This window comes from Aplidium turbinatum, chromosome 11 (assembly GCF_918807975.1).
Source record: "Aplidium turbinatum chromosome 11, kaAplTurb1.1, whole genome shotgun sequence".
Taxonomy (NCBI): Eukaryota; Metazoa; Chordata; class Ascidiacea; order Aplousobranchia; family Polyclinidae; genus Aplidium; species Aplidium turbinatum.
Genome location: NC_137482.1, coordinates 13,223,903 through 13,242,689, shown reverse-complemented (window position 1 = coordinate 13,242,689; position 18,787 = coordinate 13,223,903). Strand labels below are relative to the sequence as shown.

The window sequence follows — 18,787 nt, the reverse complement described above, 5'->3', positions numbered from 1 at the left end:
TTTTTGAAAGATTAAAGGCTGTGTATTAGGGTTACCAGGAAGCAGAGATGTTTACGATATCGTTGAAAGTTAACAGAATTAGAACCGGAGTTTTAAATTTTTTAAAACTATGGGATCAGGACGGGATCACGACTCTGAACATCTCTGCTATAGCCTACTGTACACACACCAGATGCCATCACGTAAGCTTCAAATTTGACTGGAGGCCGATCTGCTATCCTTGATAGCAGTCAGAATGGCTTGTAATTTACAAGTGGAAGTTTGAGCAGCAGTTGATAAATATAGTCTTTGTGTATAGTTTGTGTGATTTTAGGCTACTTTTTGCTATTGTAACCATGCAAATAATGGACTCAATTTTGATTCATGTGCTAGAATTCGAAGAGCATCTAACAGCGCTAGTAATAATGAAAGATTTAAAAACAGAGAGAGACTGTTCACCAGGCATTTTATAATAAAAGTAATTTGCGTTCTTCTTGCTTACCTTTCTTGCTTACCTAGTAAATAGTCACCAGAAGAACGCAAATTACTTTTATAATGAAAGATTTGTTATTTGTTGAATGTGAAACTAAGAGTTTTGCAGTGATCGGAGATTCTGTGATCACACTCTGGCAATTTGAAAAACTATCTTTTCAAAAGGTCAAGTAGGCTGTATTTAGACTAGAGTTCAAAATCAAAATTACACCAGCTTTCAGTCATTATTATAAATTTTTCTTATGGAATAGCCTGTATGGCCTTATTGGCCAGGGGTGGCAAATCTTGTTCATTTCATGGATCACAAAAGATGCCCCTTTAAAAAACAAAAGTACAAGTCATACATTTAATCAGTTGTTGATATTAATGCTCAACTTGCAGCTACATTTCCTTTGCAAGTTTTATTGTCTTTAGCTATAGTAATGCTTTTACAGTAGCTTCACACATGCAGCACTGATATTTGAGCTGAGACGATTTCTGATGCTTGGTGTATAGAATTCAAATGCAAAATAAAGATTCGTACGCATGTGAAAAACCAAACAACATTAACAAAAATCCCGCAATATTTTCATAGTTTTAAAAGACTTTTACAGAGCTCCACTCCGGACGAATTACGTTTTCAGCATGTGTTTTTAACAGCAGAGAAGACACAACCATCCATGTCCGTTTTTGTTTCAATTTTTGTACCTAGAAGACAATCATTTTCACTGCTAGGCCTTGCAAACAAATTAGCCTATCAATTTAAACTTAGATAAAAGATAGCCTGTTCATTTTAAAGTTTCTGAAAAAACCATAAGCTACTCAACTACTACACAGTGCCAAGCAAAGCACAAAGAGACCAAGTCAACAGAATATACAGCTTACTTGCATGCATTAAATATTGCACATTACTAGACCACACTAATCCTAAACAGCGAAGAGGCATGCAGACGCAGTACTATACAGCAGTAGTTTTCAACCTGGAGGTCGCAACCGCAGCAGGGGTTGAAAATCCAGTGTATATATATTTCAATTCTTTTTTGCGAGAAATAATAAAAACTGTACTTTTTGACCATTCTTCTACCTGGGGTTACCCTATTGTTTAAGCTTAGCAGACATTACAAAGGAAAAAGAAAAGCATTCGATATTTTTCACCTCGTTCTTATAAGTTGCTTTGTGCAGACTAAAGCTAAACGCTAAAGCGAATAAGCGAGGTTATTCAGAATTTTATGTCAAATATGGATTTGTCAGTATCGTTCCCAATGGCATTGAAAGCCTTCAGTGTGTAGCCTACTTTGTATGAAAGTTCTTTCAACAACAGTTCCACGCAAGCTTGGTAAAAAGATGCAGCACCAATCATCTCACTAAAACTGATTTTAATAAATTCATAAATGCATAAAAGATTGCTTTAAATACAACCGTTAAAAATGCAAAAATAGAGCTTGTATTCAATACTTTTTCTGCTATAGTCTAGCCAAGCTTGATGGAAAATAAAAATACTAATTGAAGAAAATGTTATATGTAAAAGCAGTAATAACATCTCAAAAAGACGTTTTTGATTTCACAAATTTACACTAGAACAGCGAAAAGAGACATAGACTGGATGTAGCATGAAGTAGGCTAAATTTGGCTAAATTTTGCAGTAAATATGCTTCTATTGATTATTTTTATTGGGTGTTGCGCGCTACATTAATTGCTCTTATGGGATCGCAAACAAAGGTTGAAAACCACTGCTATAAAAGGTACAAACAAGTAAAATCTTTTGCTAGCAATCAGCAGCATAATAGTTTTATAGCGTCCACTTTCTTTTTGAAAGTTGTTGCTATGTTTTGATTGAAGTAAAAGGCTCGCAACTCTTACCAAAACTGTCAGCTTTAGTTGATTGAAAAAAGTACAGTATAGAAATTTCCAATTTGAATACGAAACGCGGTTAGAACTTTTGATTCGAATGTCAGCAACAGTTTACATAATCTACTGCACAATTTAAACATTCAATATTAAATTTGTATATCTCCGTAAAATCGTCAAAGATCCCCCGACAGTGCATGGCTTGCAAGACTAAATTTCATTCTTTCCTTCCACGTGTTGCTCATCTTGTTGCTTGGCGAATTGCAGGAACACCTGCAAATCATAGATTAAAAAATTTATGACACCAAAACTCATAGTTGAATAACATGATACATTCTTCTTGTTAAAACTAAGCTAAACTATCACAAAATGTTTCAGGTGACATTCTGTATTTATTCTGACGTTTCGTCAACCAGACACCACTGACTTCTTCTGCGGGACTAGATCAGGTAACGACTTCCTGTCTAGCATGGCGGAACACAGAATCATGTTGGTGTAAATGAAAAAGTCAGTCGCGTCTGAGGGCCAAAATGTCGCAATAAATGCAGATTATCACCTGAAACACTTTGTAATAGTTTAGCTTAGTTTACACCACCAGAAGAGTGTACAATGTTATTGAACTAAATGCCTGGTAAACAGCCTCAATTCAATTGTTGTTGGCAAATTAAACCTAATCCATTCATGCGTCAACAAACTTGATAAATAAACCAAACATTTAAACAATTCAAGCAGTAAGAGATATTGAATCTGTATTCTGTATCAACAACTTTTTATACAAACAAAGAAACGACAACCAACTTGTTCAAGCGTCGATTGACTGAAGCTGTATTCCTCGATGCCGAGTCGTTTTTTCGCCTCCTCCATGACGCTGAACACTTTCGACAGAGATTCGACATCACTTTGAGCCACTGTGTACACGTATCGATGACTGAATTGCTCTGGCTTCCTGACGTTTGAAAACATCTGGAAAGTTTGAAAAATTTTCGTCATGGTAGCCAAAGTACTGCAAGAGTAGCCTAGGCTGTAGTGTATAGACTACAGTATAAGGTACTTCATTGTATCAAGTTATTGTATTAAACGGCTTGTAGTCATAAAATCTTCCTCACTCTTAAGACAACAGTTCTCAAACAAACATAATTTACGACGGAAAAGTTGCTTCAGCAAGAAAAACAAAGTTTCTGACCAATGAACAAACTCAGTTTCAAACAACTTAGTTGGGGCAAATTTATCTTAAGAAAATTGAAAATTGAAATGAAAGACTATCATTTTTACCAAAGCAATTAGTGGACAGCTTTCATATTTTGTTTCACATGACTTAAACCACATAGCCTAAGCCTAATACCCATAGTATTGCTAACATTGTAAATATACATTTTTAGTGAAATCAAAGTCTCATACAGTCTGGACAAGATCCTTCAAGGTGGTGTCATCCTTTTCCAGTTGATTTTTCATCTTAATCTCCAAAACATATCCTTGTCCAAACTTTGTCTTCAGCTGTTGTGTAGATCCCAAACACCTAAAAGTCAAAATATTGTTCATCAAATTCTTTCATCATTTGTTTAAATGGTTTGGTGTAGGGTGGTCCCCAGAAGTTGAAGACTTAGTTCATGTGGAGGGGGAAGGCAAGAAAACCATTTTTTTTCCATTTTCATTATTCAGGCAAGTCTTTTAGTGTCTTGCCCCTGGTCTTGCTACAGACACTGCTACGTGCTCTTGAGCGGTGTCGAACCGACGTCCTTTGAAACATGGAATCAGTGCTCTCGTTAAGTGGTGAAATCAATATTCAGTCTTTGATTTGCGTCATCGCAAAGATGTATTTGCAATATCATTTGAAATAATGTCTTACTTTTTGAGTTAGTAATTCTTAAACCTGAAGAGCACTTTACAGGATAGTGTCAGCAGTTTAGAATAGGCCTATCGAATAAACAGCATTATGTATGAAGTGGTTAGTGCAATAGCGACTTTTACGTCTTAACCCTTTGAAGGTTGGGGAGGGGCTGTCAATTCAACTTTTTTGTATCAGCAGTTGTATCTCTAAAACAACTGAGGCTGCGACTACGAGATTTCTTGACTTTTCCTGACTTTTATTCACCTCTATTGAGCTGAAATTTTCAGCGAATAAAGGTTATAAATTGAGAGATATAAGGCAGTTCTCAGCACATCCTCTGAAATATTTCATATTCTATTTATATGTTATTTTGCATTATTATATGTTATTTTGTATTATTATATTATTTTGCACGTAAAATATAGATTCAAATTGAGATTATGTAAAAAAAATTTAATCACAACATTGCAATGCATGTTCTTCATTACTCTACCAAAAAAATAATGTGTAAACTCACGCAATCGCAAAATAATCCAAAAGTCATAAGTCACCTCAACATTTCAACGTATATGAGCAGTTCTAAAATTCATATAGTTTTAATTTTCGGATATGCTCAGCGTGAATAATTTTACAAAGTGAATCCCAAATTTGGAAACCGTGCCTTAAAAAATAACAGAGATATCACTCCTAAAGCATAAGAAGAGTCGATAGCCCCCCCCTCCCCCAAACTGAGCAAGACTCCAGGAGCCCAACCTTTTAAGGGTTAAACAATCTCATATTATTTGTGGATTGTGGTGAACAAGTTTGTGTTTCATTGTTTAGCTTTCAAGTTTTCTTTTGCGTATTGGATTTTCAACTAACTTTTTTTTGCAAAGGAAACTGAAAAAACTGCTTTATGGTTTTGTGCTTTTTGTTTTTTCCGACTCTGCATCGGGTACTGTTTGATCAGCACCATCATGTCTTTCAAAGATGGGGGTTTGTTGAACATTTTCGGAAGAAGCTTGAGTGTTAAAATGTGATCTTCATTCAAAGTCTGAGGTCGGCTCCAAACGGGCTATTGATAAGCAATATGCCAACAATGCATTGGCTGATTTGCTACACATCATTGATAAACTTTGTTTTTTTCATATAGATGAAACGCAGAGATTCTTGAAATTGATCAAAAATAGTTTCCAATTAAGTTGTACTAATGCTTTTACTAATAACCAAATAGAATTTATTTGTTGAAAATCAACGCCACAGATCACGAAATCTTGAACAAGAAACTAAATCTTAAAAAATTTTGGGCCAATTTTGACCGAATATTTTCTAATCTCAATTCCGGCTCTCAACAACAGAATTTCCAAGTGGTAACCTACGTATCTCACGCATCTTTTTGAGGTTGGTTTTTGTACATTTGTTACTATCAAAACCAAAGGCTGAGAGTTAAGTACATAAACTCACATCAAACATTTAAGTCAGGGCCGTAGCCAGACCGGAGAGCAAGGGGGGCCAACATTTTTTAGGGGCTGGGGGGAAAATTGAATAATTATAATTGTAGCTGTTGCTCGAGAATGTTGAGATTTGTCAGGGGGGGCGAAGCCCCCCTGGCCCCGGCTGGCTACGGGCCTGATTTAAGTGCAGATAAGCTGTGTGGACGCATCTTACATGCGTGGCAAATAAACGTAATAAACGTAACGTAAAAATGAAACGTAAAAACACACTTTCGTTTCTTAATGACTTAAAAACGTGAATAAAAAGTATTAAGTGTTTAAGGATTAAGCTTTTGACTAAACAAGAGCTTAATTACTTCAGTTTTCCCAAGACCATGATAGCAACTCTCGAACACAAAGCGTCAGCTTCATCCATGCTATGCGTAGTCAATATCGCTCCTCTGTTAGTGCCTTCGAATGCTGTGCTAATGATTTTCCTGAGCACAAGTAATTAAAGGTTAGCCTGCAATGCAAGCCCTTTTGCTTGTATGAAGGATTTTATATTGTGATTCACATAAACAGAATCACCAAATGTTCCTCATCTTGCTATTTTGATTTGTGCCACATAATAATTCAACTAGGGACAATGGAATAGCCTACCGGGACGATACTTTACTGATTTTTCTTGCAAAATGGACAGCTGGAGGATTACTAAAGTTTTTTGCTTTTAAGTAAGTTTATTCTCATCAAATGAATTGCTATATTTGGTAAAAATTTTGGGTACTAGAAAATCTGCAAAACCATACTGCAGCAGTGTGAGCCTACCTCCCGTTACCGGCGTTGCGTGAAGTCTACCCCTGCATTATCATGACTTGAGTAGGCTACTATTAAATAAACATGATATCACATATTTTCTACATTTATTTTGGCGATAGGCCTACACACTTTGTACACACGTGGGTAGGTCATATAAACTGCACCTGAGTATGCGACATATGGCAGTAGACCTCAAGCTGTAATTGCATCAAATTTTGTCATAACATTGTGACCCTCCAGTTGTCCACCTTACTTTTGAGTGAGCAATCCCCTACTTCTACCATCCCTAGACTCAACTTACTGATTCTATACAATAGATATAAGATTTTACTGTGTAAGCTATTAGTGTGTTCTATTTGTTGTGGTTATGATGTAAAGAAATTGATCTGTTAAAAGACAAAAATCAAAACTGTTGGTGAAACTAATGGTAGCCTACATTATGTTTTTTTTTACATAAATTACTGTCCAAACAATGCAGCTGTTGCAAATGCAACAATGGACCAAATCATTAAAAAAGCAAAAGTAGACCAAAAATACATCGATCATTGTATTGTATAAAAAAAATCACTTCTCAGTTGTCTGCGACCTTCATAGAGGAACAAACTCTCCAACGATGGCAATTTAAATTGAAATAACATTTTGATTGACCTACTTCAATACTCAGAAACTTTTCTTCAAAATATGTGGGGGCTAATTTTAATGTTTACGGTTGAAAAAATTGGCCGTTTTTTTTTCAGGTAACAGAAGACATTGAAAGGAATCGGCAAAGCACAAAAATGAAACTTGAAAAAAATGGAGTTTGGCCCTTTTTGAATTCACGTATTCAATTAAGTCTAGATGCATCTACCACATGAATCGCTTTGCTTTCGGGTCCATTCCAGTGGAAGGTTCATCAAGTAGGACAACTTGCGGATTTCCGAGCATAGCTATCGCGAAGCATAACTTTCGCTTGGTGCCGCCAGATAGCTGTCTTGCTTGCTTGTCTAAATGTTTTCGAATATTCAAAGCGTCGACGTAGCTGAAGATGTAAATTGTAGAGGTGAGATGAGATATTATTGACGTCATTTATGGTGGTGATGTGATGGTCAGTAAACTTTAAAACTGTAGTAAAGACATTTTGCACTAACCAGAACAATTGCAAAAAGAAAAAGCTTAACATCTTCGATTGAAAATAAAAGCCAAAAAGAGAAGAAGTGTGATGACCTAGGCCTATTTATTTATCTATGTAGCTTAAGTAGAGCATGATATGTTACATCTAAGATATCAGCTTACGAAATGTTGTAAGATAGCATACACTTATTCCAACATTTGCAATCAGACAATGTTGACTTCCTCAACAGCTAGATCAGGTAATGACCCTTGTCGTTCATTTAGCATAGCCTATGCTCGACAGATAGCCTAGAAATCATGATTTATGACAGGATCCACCGCCTTGAAGAAACTGAGTGAATATTGTCTGATTAAACAATATCGTTAAAACATCTTGTGATAGTTTAGCGTATATAAACAAAAAATTAGTTCATCAAGCCATATTTGATGTTCTGGTGGTTGTCTTATTTAAGTTTTTACTTGTTTATGGTTGCTTCAATACTTCCTTTATTGACGCCATTAATGGTTGCGTATATTTCCAAGTGTTCCTTCATAGTGAGCAACTCCCACAGAGAATTCTCCTGCGGATTGACATCAAAGTGTCATAAACTACATTAAGCCACAACATTGAGCTGATGAGTGAGACTCAACACTGATCGATTTCCAATTAGATTTAATGTCGCATTTTAACCACCAACACGTAATTCACAAACACAAAATTAGTACGAGAGAAAAGTTTCTACTTGCAAATCTATCTTATTCTAAGCAATCAATACCTGACTGCAATATCCCAACTGTTGGAGGGCTGCCGAGATGTTGCATTGGATGTTATTACCTGATATGAATGCCTGAAACAAAATAAGAAAAAATGAGTATTTACATTATGCTTTCATCTATGCTAAGGATGTGCATTGTGCAGCCTGCGGCCCGCAATTTATTCTTTCGTATGAGACATAATGGTTCAAAGTCCAGGGCAGGTATTGGAAAGCCGAGTTAGTGTAGTTTCGTCTAGTGCTGCTATACAATACATTTCATTTAGTGCCTTGTATATAACATTCAAGAATGACATGGTCAGCAGTTTGTTCCTCCGCGCCACATTCGCAGGCCGATGAGGAAGTTAAACCCCACTTGTGCATATTGGAGTGGAAGCGGCCGACTCCTGTTCGAATTTTATTTAACTTGACCCACGTCGGTGGGGCAAGTCCATACCAAGAAGACGCGCACCGGGTAAGGAATAAAACCACATGGTGTTGTTTCAGTGGCACATCATGCTGCAATTCAAATGTCTCCATATAATGTGCTACGTTGGTGGTATAATCAATGTGAGAGAGGGAGAGAGAGAAAGAGAGAGACAAAGAGAGAGTGAGAGGGAAAGAGAGTGAGAAAGAAAGCTTTTTTCGTCTGTTACGTGAATAGTACGGTGCAGTTATAAACACTACGAATAAAATAGCACCCCAACAATCTACATTTCCCTGAACAATTGCATCAATTTAGGGGAAGCTGGTAGAAAAGGGTGTTTTGAGTTTACTCGCTTGGGAGATTCTTAAGATGGGACGTGGAGTTTTAAGTGGAGCAAATCAACTAAACCAGATCTCTGTTTAAAAATATTAAAACAAGACAATATAAATTTTGCGGCCATGTAATAAGAAAGCAAAACTAGAGCATCTCTCTGTACGTGGTAAATTTTTTTAGAAAGCAGGCACCTGGCAACGAAGACAAACTCATCTGAAATAATTTAACGAGAAGGCAAAAACAATCATTTACACAAAATATTATAGAAATACTTGGTCTAATTATTATTATTCATCTGAGGCCGTCAATGCCTGGTTCAGGCAAGGCAATTAAAAAAGAAGAAGTAGTTAGAATCTTCTGCTCGGCGAACCAGGTATGTAAACGGAGTTGAAAGCAGGCATTCAGTGATCGTGCGCATAGTATCGTCAATGGAAAATTCCATCATTCGTACATGGGTGCTGAGGCAACAAACTGTAGAAGCATATTCGGCAGCACTGTACACAAGCGCTAGAACTCTGGTTACTTGATTGGCCTTTACCAGTTATTATAGAATGTCGATCTTACACTCGGTTAGACCTTCTATGTTCAACTGCAGCAAGGTGATGTGTTCTCATACGACAACCGAAGTTGCACGCTCTGAACATCCATTTGACAAGAATAGTGCATGCTCTGGGCGGCATCACTCTGAGAAGGATGAGGTTGCATACACCTCAGTGAGCTTCAACTGCTGTCTCAATTTGTTGTCGTTCGCTTGATTGCTAAAGCTTTCAGCACCAATTTGCTTTTGCATAGCCGAGTAGAGAGAGCCCTGGCACGACGCTCAAAAGAACGCCGGTTTGACACCACTCACGAGCATGGTTGATTTTATACATAAAGGTGGAAAAGAAATTTGGTTTTATTATCTTCTCTTCCACTCATTTTAAATCTTCGTCTATCCGAAAAAAAGCTTGGATATGACCACTAGGAGGTTGACAACATGGACCAAGATTGCTTGTGTCATCACTGGTTCTAAAATTAAAACTATAACCTATACTCCACCTCTGATAACTCGACCTTACAGCACTATTGCGGGGCACTCTAAGATTGTAACAGTCGAAAAGCTTAAGGCGGTCTTTTTATGACTCATTTTAATTCTGTCTCTACTGTTTTGTTGGTTTTTGTTGTGGCGTGCGCAGCATCAAACGCTTTAAGTAAGAAGCAATCAGGATGGTATGAGTATTTTATTGCTATTGGCTACGTCGTGAAACCCGCAGTGCACGACTTCAGCACGAAGTGTGATAAACTGTAAATAGCATAAACTGTAAAAGCATTATTAAAAACTCTCTCATTACCCAACATTGACAAATTTGCTCTTAAAGCCTACTTGACCTACTTGTATATCATTACTAAACGCAAAAAGGTTCACACCATTCAAACAGTTCACACAGTGGGCATGACCTTTATTATTTTTGCTTAGAAACGTCCAACACAATTAAAATTTAAAGTGGCCACCCCAATGCAACGATAGGAAATTTAAAGTAGGCTACCTTCCCCATGAAAATTTACTATCTTCGTCACTTCCACAAAACATTCTATTAAAATGGTAAGATCGGGAGGGTAAGTAAACTAAGTATACAAAACTTGAGTTCTAAATCTTCTGCGCTGATCACCATTCGTAAAAATAGCATCAACAATTAGTAAATAGGTTTACTCGACAACGCTAACCTGTAAGAATAAGACGGAGAATATTTTTGTTTATTTGAATACTTAGATCAGTGGTTTTCAACCAGGGTTCCGCGGAACCCTAAGGTTCCGCTAGTAAGTCTAGAGGTTCCGCAAGTTTACATTCAAATCCGAGAGTATATTTTAGTATTATATGCATATTGTTTAAATATAACCAAATATTGATTAGCTTTGCCACTATTAATAAATTTGGTACACTTTAACACGTTCACTGCGATCCCAAATTTTTGTTGTTTTCAAACACCAGGCTCAAGTTTCTCATTGAATTTTTTATGAGAATAAATGTAATTTTTTACAGTTTGTATTTTTATTGTAAGTTACATAAATAAATCTGAACATGAGTATTCTAATTTAATTTAATTAATCAAACGATGTTTTTGCATAAGGCAATTAAATTATTGAACAGGGTTCCTCGAGCTTTTGGAATGTTTCATTGGGTACCGTTCCACCAAAAAGGTTGAAAACCACTGACTTAGATCATTACTGGTTAGGTTTAACACTAAGCTCTTTATAAACCTATTGAAAATGTCTTGTTTACCTTTCCTCGAGTTGGTACATAGTCAGCAGTGAGCACATTTATTGCGGTGGTCTTCCCAGCTCCGTTAGGACCAAGCAACCCAAGAACTTCCCCAGGACAGACTGATAGCGACAAGTTATCAACGGCAACCTGAAGATTGTTGAAATATATTTTACTCATAGTGCTCGTTAAACTTTGCTTACGGGATACTTCACAACCATCTACCACTGCCTTTGTTATTTATCGACTGTTTTATGCTTAAAGCTATAATGTTCACCTGGGGTTAACAGTGACATAGAAGTTTTTTTCTAAAATTGGTATCATGATTCGAAATTTATAAATAAAAACACGAGGAAAAAAACAAGTAAAATAGACCATATAATTGAACTTTTAATCAAAAAGTGTTTAAAAAAAATCTAACAGGCACAACAAAATTAAGGCTTGAAGGTGGACACTTTCTTGCCTTCCCGCCCACTTAATCTAAATCTTCAAGCTCCCGATGGAAGCCTGAATACGACAAACAAAGTTAGGGCGAATTTGATCATGTGGTCAACTGAAATGGCAGCTATCAGCAAACCAATATAACTACTCAACAACGAGGTTAGCACAAAATTGCTCTTACTTTAATTTTTTCTTCTTTATTTTTCTTCTGAGGAGAACCCTTCTCTGATTGTTTAACGAATTCTTTTCGTAAGTTTTGTAGTACCACAACTGGCTGTAATATAAAGTTTGGCATCAAGTAAGGTTATTTCATGATTTCAAAATGCAAAAAGTCAGCCACAAACAGCGACAACGAACGCTGCCGTCTTACTGATAAGAATACTTCCTTTGAAGTATAGTCTTTATAGGGATAATTTGTCAATGGCAAATTACCATTATTTTTTTGCACATATATCTATTATATCACAGTGGACAACTTAAACTTTTTGCGAAAGAATCATTATTGAAGGAGCGTCTTGCTCAAGTGTCAACTGGTCTTGACAAAGACCAATAAGTTCTTCCTTCCAGGAGAATCGTTTAGTGCTTTGTGTCACTCACCTTTTTGGCACTATTTCCGTTCAAAACTTGGTTGACTAATCGTCTCTCTCTCTGTACACTGTCATCTTCGGTTTCAAGCACGCCTTCCAACGTGCCCGAATCCGATATAGTTCCATTCTGTTTGAACCTTCACAAAAGTGGAGTACCGTTTAGATCAGGGCTTCCAAACTTTTTTGTTTGCGACACCTTTTAATCTCCTATAATTTTTCGCGACCCCTCACTTTTAAAATGATAAAAAGTGTAAAATATACATTTGTGATATTCATTGAAAGGTTTAATTCGAACGAAAACTAAAAACTACTACGGACTCGAAGCCTGCTACTTTAGGCTACACCTAGACGTAGCCTTTTGAAAACAAGAAGTCAAAGCTAACACATTTATTCAGTGTGAAGAGGCGACTGTTTTCTGCTGTTCGAGTTTTTTTTGCGACTTTTTTGTAGTGGCTACTGCTTTCTGCTACAAAGCTAGTCTAGTCGTGGCTTAATGTTGCTTGAGCTGGGACAGTATTTTGTTTAGATTGCCTTCAACGTTGGCTCATACACATAGCCTACGTGAAGACAAACGACAGGAGTGTGGTTCCTGCTGAGTGAGATAATTATGGATATTCCACCCTAACGTAAAGCCAAAAAGTCAACCCTCAACTTAGTCAGAAGACAGATCACCAAGTTTTTTCAGAGAGTTGAGAAAGAGGTGCTCGGTACGTTGTTTTTGTATTGCAAATGAGTTTTGGATCCAATCTAGTTTTGTTGTTTGTATATTGAGTTTTTACGTAGTTAATCTACATACACTGAATCGAAAAAGGTAGTGCGCAAGAATGAAACGGCAAGGCAGAGGAGAGGCAAAATCACACGACGCTTAAATACATAAGAAAAAACACATACCTATCGAGGCGAGGATTGCAGGACTTTATGAGCAAAGCCTCGTGGATTTTTGTATCAAATTCAGGGAAACATCTACGCACAACTCTAAAAGACTCCCGGGACGCAACTTTCCAAAAGGTACCATTAAAAAATCCCCTTTGAGCAACAAAAGAAAAACGCAAATAATAGCTAAATTAAATCATCCGTTTTCCATCGGCTGACATGGCGCAGAGGGTTAGGGCGGTGCAGATAGTCATTTCATCGACGTGGGTTTGATTCCCACCGGTGCTATTGCTCTTTTTTCTTCTGCAATTACCAAACAAACTTCGAAAGGGATTTTTTAATGGTACCTTTTGGAAAGTTGCTCCCGGGACGGTTTACTGTTCGAACAAGTTTGGCAATCGAGTATATGATTTTTAATGGCACTTTTTCTATTGAGAGCAATTTTTATGCGTCGTGTGATGTGTTTTTCCTTGCGTAATTAAGCGTCATGTGATTTTGCCTCTCTCTGCTTTGTTGGTTCATTCTTGTGCATTTTTTTTTCGATTTAGTGTATATAGATCAGTTAATGTATTTATGTATAGCATCAGTCATTTTGTTACTTGCATCGGGCTAACAAGAGTATGGCCAAAAACGTTCGTAATTTATGTTCCTGTTATTGTATTATGTTCAATGCTGTGGTTGCTAGGTAGCATTTGTTTACAAATCTGACAAATAACTTCAAAAGCCAGATGTCATTGCAAAAATAATGGACCAAGTGTGATTTTTTTCTGTTGGAAAAATCACGGCTTCATTTTTAACGTTCTTCTTTTTTACGTTAACGTTAATAGCATTTTTAAAGCTTTGATTTTGTTAGCCACCTTACTTCACTATGCACTAAAACAGTGGTTCCCAACCTTTTTCATCCGGTGGACCCTTTTAGTCAATGTTCAAACCTAAATTTCCCCCTATAAATTTTGATTGTTAAAAAGTCGTTTATATTAATATTTTAATCTAAGTTTTGTAAAATAAACTAAACTTTCACTAGTAATAAGCTTTTTAGCCTGTAATATTCCTTTTCGTACTAAAATAATTCAATTAATGAAGAAAGTTGCTGAAAAGTATTTTATTCCAAGAAAAATACCAAAAGTGAGATACAAAAACCAGCTGAGAGTCTTCCTCAACCATGCAAACATTGATCTGGATTCATGGGAACAACTTGCTAGTGACAGATTACTCTGGATAAAAGAACTAGGAAAGACGCGAAAGAAAAAAACCGGATACAAAATGCCCTTGAAACACGAAACAATAGAAAAAAAAAGCTAAAACTACACGTCCCCCACCCTCCATGCAATGTGATTTTTGCCCACGTCTTTTCCATCATGGATTGGGCCTCCAAAGCAACATATGACATCACCATCCAAAGCCAAATTCGATTTGAAAACGAAGCCAATGCTCGGACACGAGCTTGAGCCAACGACATTCATAATATAAGAGTCAATGCATTTAACAGTCTGTGTGAAGCTTGTGATTTTTTTGTTTCGACAACTCATGAATGGGGTGGAAAAGCATTGGAAAGAAAATAACAAACATCATTCTACACGTCTAATCTGTTTCTCTGTTTTGTTCTCATCTGCAACAGTTAAAAAACCTGATTTGCATAGATAAAAAGTGGAAGCAAACGGAGGATACTTTTTCTGCCACTTTGGGATAGGAATTACACATTAATGGCCTAAATCCAGTGATTGATTTTTTTAAGTCTTTTGCCAAGAATCCGTTTTGAGTTCTAAAAATTCATTCTGCAATTTATCGAGAAGCTTTTCCATCAACGATGTGAATGACTTTCGTGTTAAATCAAGTTCATCGTCACAAATTTCAGGAAAATATCGAATGAATTCCAGTTCTCATGTTGTCAGATGTTGCAAAATCAATTCTTTTACCAACTATAGAAGAACTTGTTCATTGACCAGCACCAGCACCGAAGATAATTCTTATGTTACATGTTTAATTGTTCATTCTAACTTTTCTCTTTCAACTATCAAGCTTGCTGGTGAAAGCTTCCAACGCATCTTTAATTGCTGAGCGGTACTGGACTTTGCTCCTGGAAAGGCCACCCAAGCCAGGTTAGTCGATAGGTAGAGGCCAGACAAAACGTAGTCCCCCCGCGATCATGACAGCAGAGCCTTCTAGTGCCTTAAAACAATCTCCTAATGACACTGACATAAATCAATCACTCTCTTCCAACCTGCCTTGAGCCAGCATGGGAGCAGTAGGCTACAGTTTGTAAATTCACATGGTATCAATATGTCAATGGCTCATGGATACAACCCATGTTGATGCGCAATTGAATATATACCGTATATTGGTGTTTTTTCCTTGCATTTTCAAACTCAGTTTATTTAATGGACCAAACATATCAACCAAATAAGCAAGAAATCTAATCCATCTGTCATCATTCAGCAAGGAAACAAATTTCAATTTTATTTGAAGGTCAAAAATTAATTTAAGCTCGTCTCTGAGCTTTAACACTCGGTTGGTTACGTTTCCTCTTGAAAACTATTGAGTATTTTGCATGAAAAAGAAGTAGGCCTACCCTACGGCCTACGTGATGGTTAACATCCATGTCAGTGCACAGTTGCTTAAATAATCGGGAGTTAAGGGCTCTCCTCCTTAACGCTCTAAAGCTCTGGTCACGCCAACTTACTAGGCTTCTTCTTTCGTATGAGAGGTTGTTTTTTGGACTATATTAAACAAACTTAAAACAATCTCTCATACGAAAGATAGGCTTAAACAGCTTTACTATCCTAAAACCAAATTCCCCCCTGAAAATTGCAAAATTCCCCCCTAGTGGGGAATTCCCCCCCGGTTGGGAACCACTGCACTAAAAGGATTTTAAACTCTGAAGTCTGATTCCATTTCACCATATAAGTTTGCAAAAATACGGGTATTGCGTGCGCCACTCTTTACAAAGTTCATAATTTTACAGCATCTTGCACAACACCATTTAGGTGAGATATTTTTTAGCTATTAGGGTCTCAATGAATTATAGTAGTGTGTAAAAGTAATATATGTAGCACTCGCATATCGCACTCTTGCATGAAACTCATCTGTATATTCTGTCATTGCAACTGCTCTCTCAGTACACACATAAACACAATCTGTCTAAAATAGCACTAGTTCAGTGAAAAAATCGTCGAAATTATGGTTATCGTTTATTTTTTTTAACCAGCTTTCCATTGATTCGATTAAATTTACTCTTTTAATGTTTAGCTAAAAGCGTGCAGTTTTCAAGCTTAAATTCTGTGTCTTCAGTAACTAGCCTCTGTCAGCAGATGCAGAGTTATATGATGTCATAAAACAAAGTGACGAAGCAAAAAGTTACCCATCCAGCTGCGATACGACAGGAGACGTTCATCCGCCTTCAATCAGCGAAGTCACACTACCTTCGCCAGGCCTGCTTACGTAGAATCTACAGCTCAATTAAGAATAATGTTTGAACAGTTGTACCAGTTTTAACAACTGCTGCGTTTTGAAACAAACGTCTGAAAAGCACCTAACCTCAGCTACAAAACAAGTAAAGTTGGTCTTCTCTTGGATAACCTTCAACTTGTTTTTGATCATAAAGTGAATTTTATTAATATGTTCAGATCATAGAAAAGTAGTAGATAGATAAGAAAAATGTTGTAGGCCTACGAAAGTGCAGTGGGGAACAAGCCGAAAACCTTACATTTTGCGAAACACGACTGATATCTTTCCACCGCTGGTCACAACTTCGAGAGCTTGCAGAAGAACGAAGAACACAACGATGTGTATGTACGCCATCAGGATGGACAGTGGTACCATTGGTTCCGACCAGTCAAAATACAAAGATGCAGGGATGGCTGAAGTTAGGCCGAGCAAGGCTCTATTGTTGTAAACCTAAAAAGTGAAACGATAACAACTTAACCCTTTGAGGACCATTAATTTTCCCCAAAAAATATTTATGTAGAATTTATTTGTTAACACTTCATATGTCATATAAACAACACCCACGCAAAACAATCAAAAAGGGATGTCTATCCTAAAATTAAGCATAGATATTCAATACTACGTTAGGGTATGAGCAGTGGCAAATTTTTTAAAGTTAACTGGAGGGTAATCGGCTAATTTCATGGGACACATATGTCCCATCGGTCCTCAAAGGAAGCGAAATTTGTCAGGGTGGTTGACTTTGACTAAATAGTGCAAGAGTAGCCCACGAAATAAAGGAGATATTTTGGACAAGAATAACTCCAATTCCATCAATTAAAAAGAAAGTCTCTTGTTTACAATTACCACGTGCCAACGCTAACGCTGACATCTTTTCACAATTCGCAACTTATCCTTTAACAATTTTAATGACAATGGTAAGAAAAAAATTCGGTGATGACTTGGTCGGCAATATCTGCATAAAAAACAAACCACAGCACTTTGGTGTGCGACACTCTCCAACTGTGACCTTGCCCGTATAGGGTATAACCTATTTGAGTTGGCGTCTGAGTTATGTGTGTTTACCGAAGAACCAAAATACTCTCCAACTAAATCGAAGGCCTTAAAAATGCAATGATTATAACAAAGACATGTTAAGATCTTAAAAAAAAGTAAAATCTAAACTCTCAGGTTACACCATTACCAATCGCACAAGCTCCCAAAGGATCACTAACGTTTCTTCTTGTCAAACTGAGATGTTTTCAATTTCAGTTTTGTTTTTATTTCTGACCATCACAACGAAAAAAACAAAAACAGTATATGACAAACATAACAGAGGCCTAGAAAACGAAAGTCAAACCTTAATAATGTAGTAAAGTCCACTTAAGGCAGAATAATGTGGAATGAGTACAAGGAATGTGACGTTGATGAGTATTGCAATATTTGTGCTCAGATAGTCCACCAAGCAAACGTTAAATCCAAAAACAACAGAAATCTAAAAGAAAGAAATCGGAAGCGAGTTACTATTACACTTGTCATCACCACAGTTAACCAGCCCTACAAGATTAGAAATAATATTTCTTTTTCTTTTGGCTGTTGGATTTATTTTCATTAATTTTTTTAAAATTTTCTTCAAAGCTTCTTTTGTATGTTCAAAGCAACTTCATTTGAAAACGTAGACAGAACTAGAGACGACGAAAATTGATGAAAAATACAAACTATTAGAAATCAACCACGCGCCTGCAATTTGTACAGACGCTGTCCACGATTTCACTATGTTATTTTCACAATTGGACTCAGTAATTCAACCAAGAATGATGGATTAGAAACTTACCACTGTCAACAAGTTAATCCAAACAGAAAAAGCAGTGTAGGTTGTATCAAACAGAAATGTAGCGCAATATGATGCCATGATGGCAGCCATTCCAGCACCGATGAAAAGTAAAACCTAGTACAGTATACAGTACAGTATAATTCATGTTAATTACAGTATGTAGGCTACTATCAAAGCAAACCTACTTTGAATGAATCAAGCAAACAAGAACCGTACAAAGTGTTACACTAACCAGGGGCTCCGAGAAAAATCAGAACTGGTCGGGAAGCAATACGAAAAATGGGCCCCCAAAAAATTTCAAGCAAAATAAAAGCAACCAACTTGTCTCATGCATTGCATCGTGTGTCTCTTATGCTGAATTTGGCCTACTTTCCTCAGTGTGAAACTGAATTTCTTCAAGTTTAGAGTTTTTCAGCGTATCGCTATGAAAAAAAC

At 36.8% G+C, this 18,787-nt stretch overlaps 1 protein-coding gene across 1 annotated transcript; it reads right to left on the bottom strand.

Annotated features, from left to right (window-relative positions):
* Positions 1 to 1,497: 1,497 nt before the first annotated feature.
* On the bottom strand, positions 1,498 to 18,442 carry LOC145780228 (cholesterol transporter ABCA5-like). The gene is made up of 13 exons (XM_082591930.1): positions 18,353 to 18,442; positions 17,879 to 18,013; positions 16,799 to 16,989; positions 12,233 to 12,359; positions 11,817 to 11,909; positions 11,216 to 11,344; positions 8,220 to 8,291; positions 7,924 to 8,024; positions 7,202 to 7,372; positions 5,916 to 6,035; positions 3,697 to 3,814; positions 3,097 to 3,261; positions 1,498 to 2,571 (listed from the first exon to the last, which is right to left on the bottom strand). Exons 1-13 carry the CDS (start codon positions 18,440 to 18,442, stop codon positions 2,509 to 2,511), a joined length of 1,575 nt encoding a protein of 524 aa, XP_082448056.1. The 3' UTR covers positions 1,498 to 2,508.
* Positions 18,443 to 18,787: the final 345 nt, after the last annotated feature.

What these genes read in the sequence shown, in the direction of transcription:
- LOC145780228 (XM_082591930.1), bottom strand. Translation starts at nt 18,442, where the DNA reads ATGGCTGCCATCATGGCATCATATTGCGCTACATTTCTGTTTGATACA. An exon ending in AAAGCAAAGCGATTCATGTG is followed by an intron (nt 6,036 to 7,201) that starts GTAGATGCATCT and finishes ACTTGTGCTCAG; the next exon opens with GAAAATCATTAGCACAGCAT. An exon ending in ATGGTCTTGGGAAAACTGAA is followed by an intron (nt 3,815 to 5,915) that starts GTAATTAAGCTC and finishes TTTGACTTTTAG; the next exon opens with GTGTTTGGGATCTACACAAC.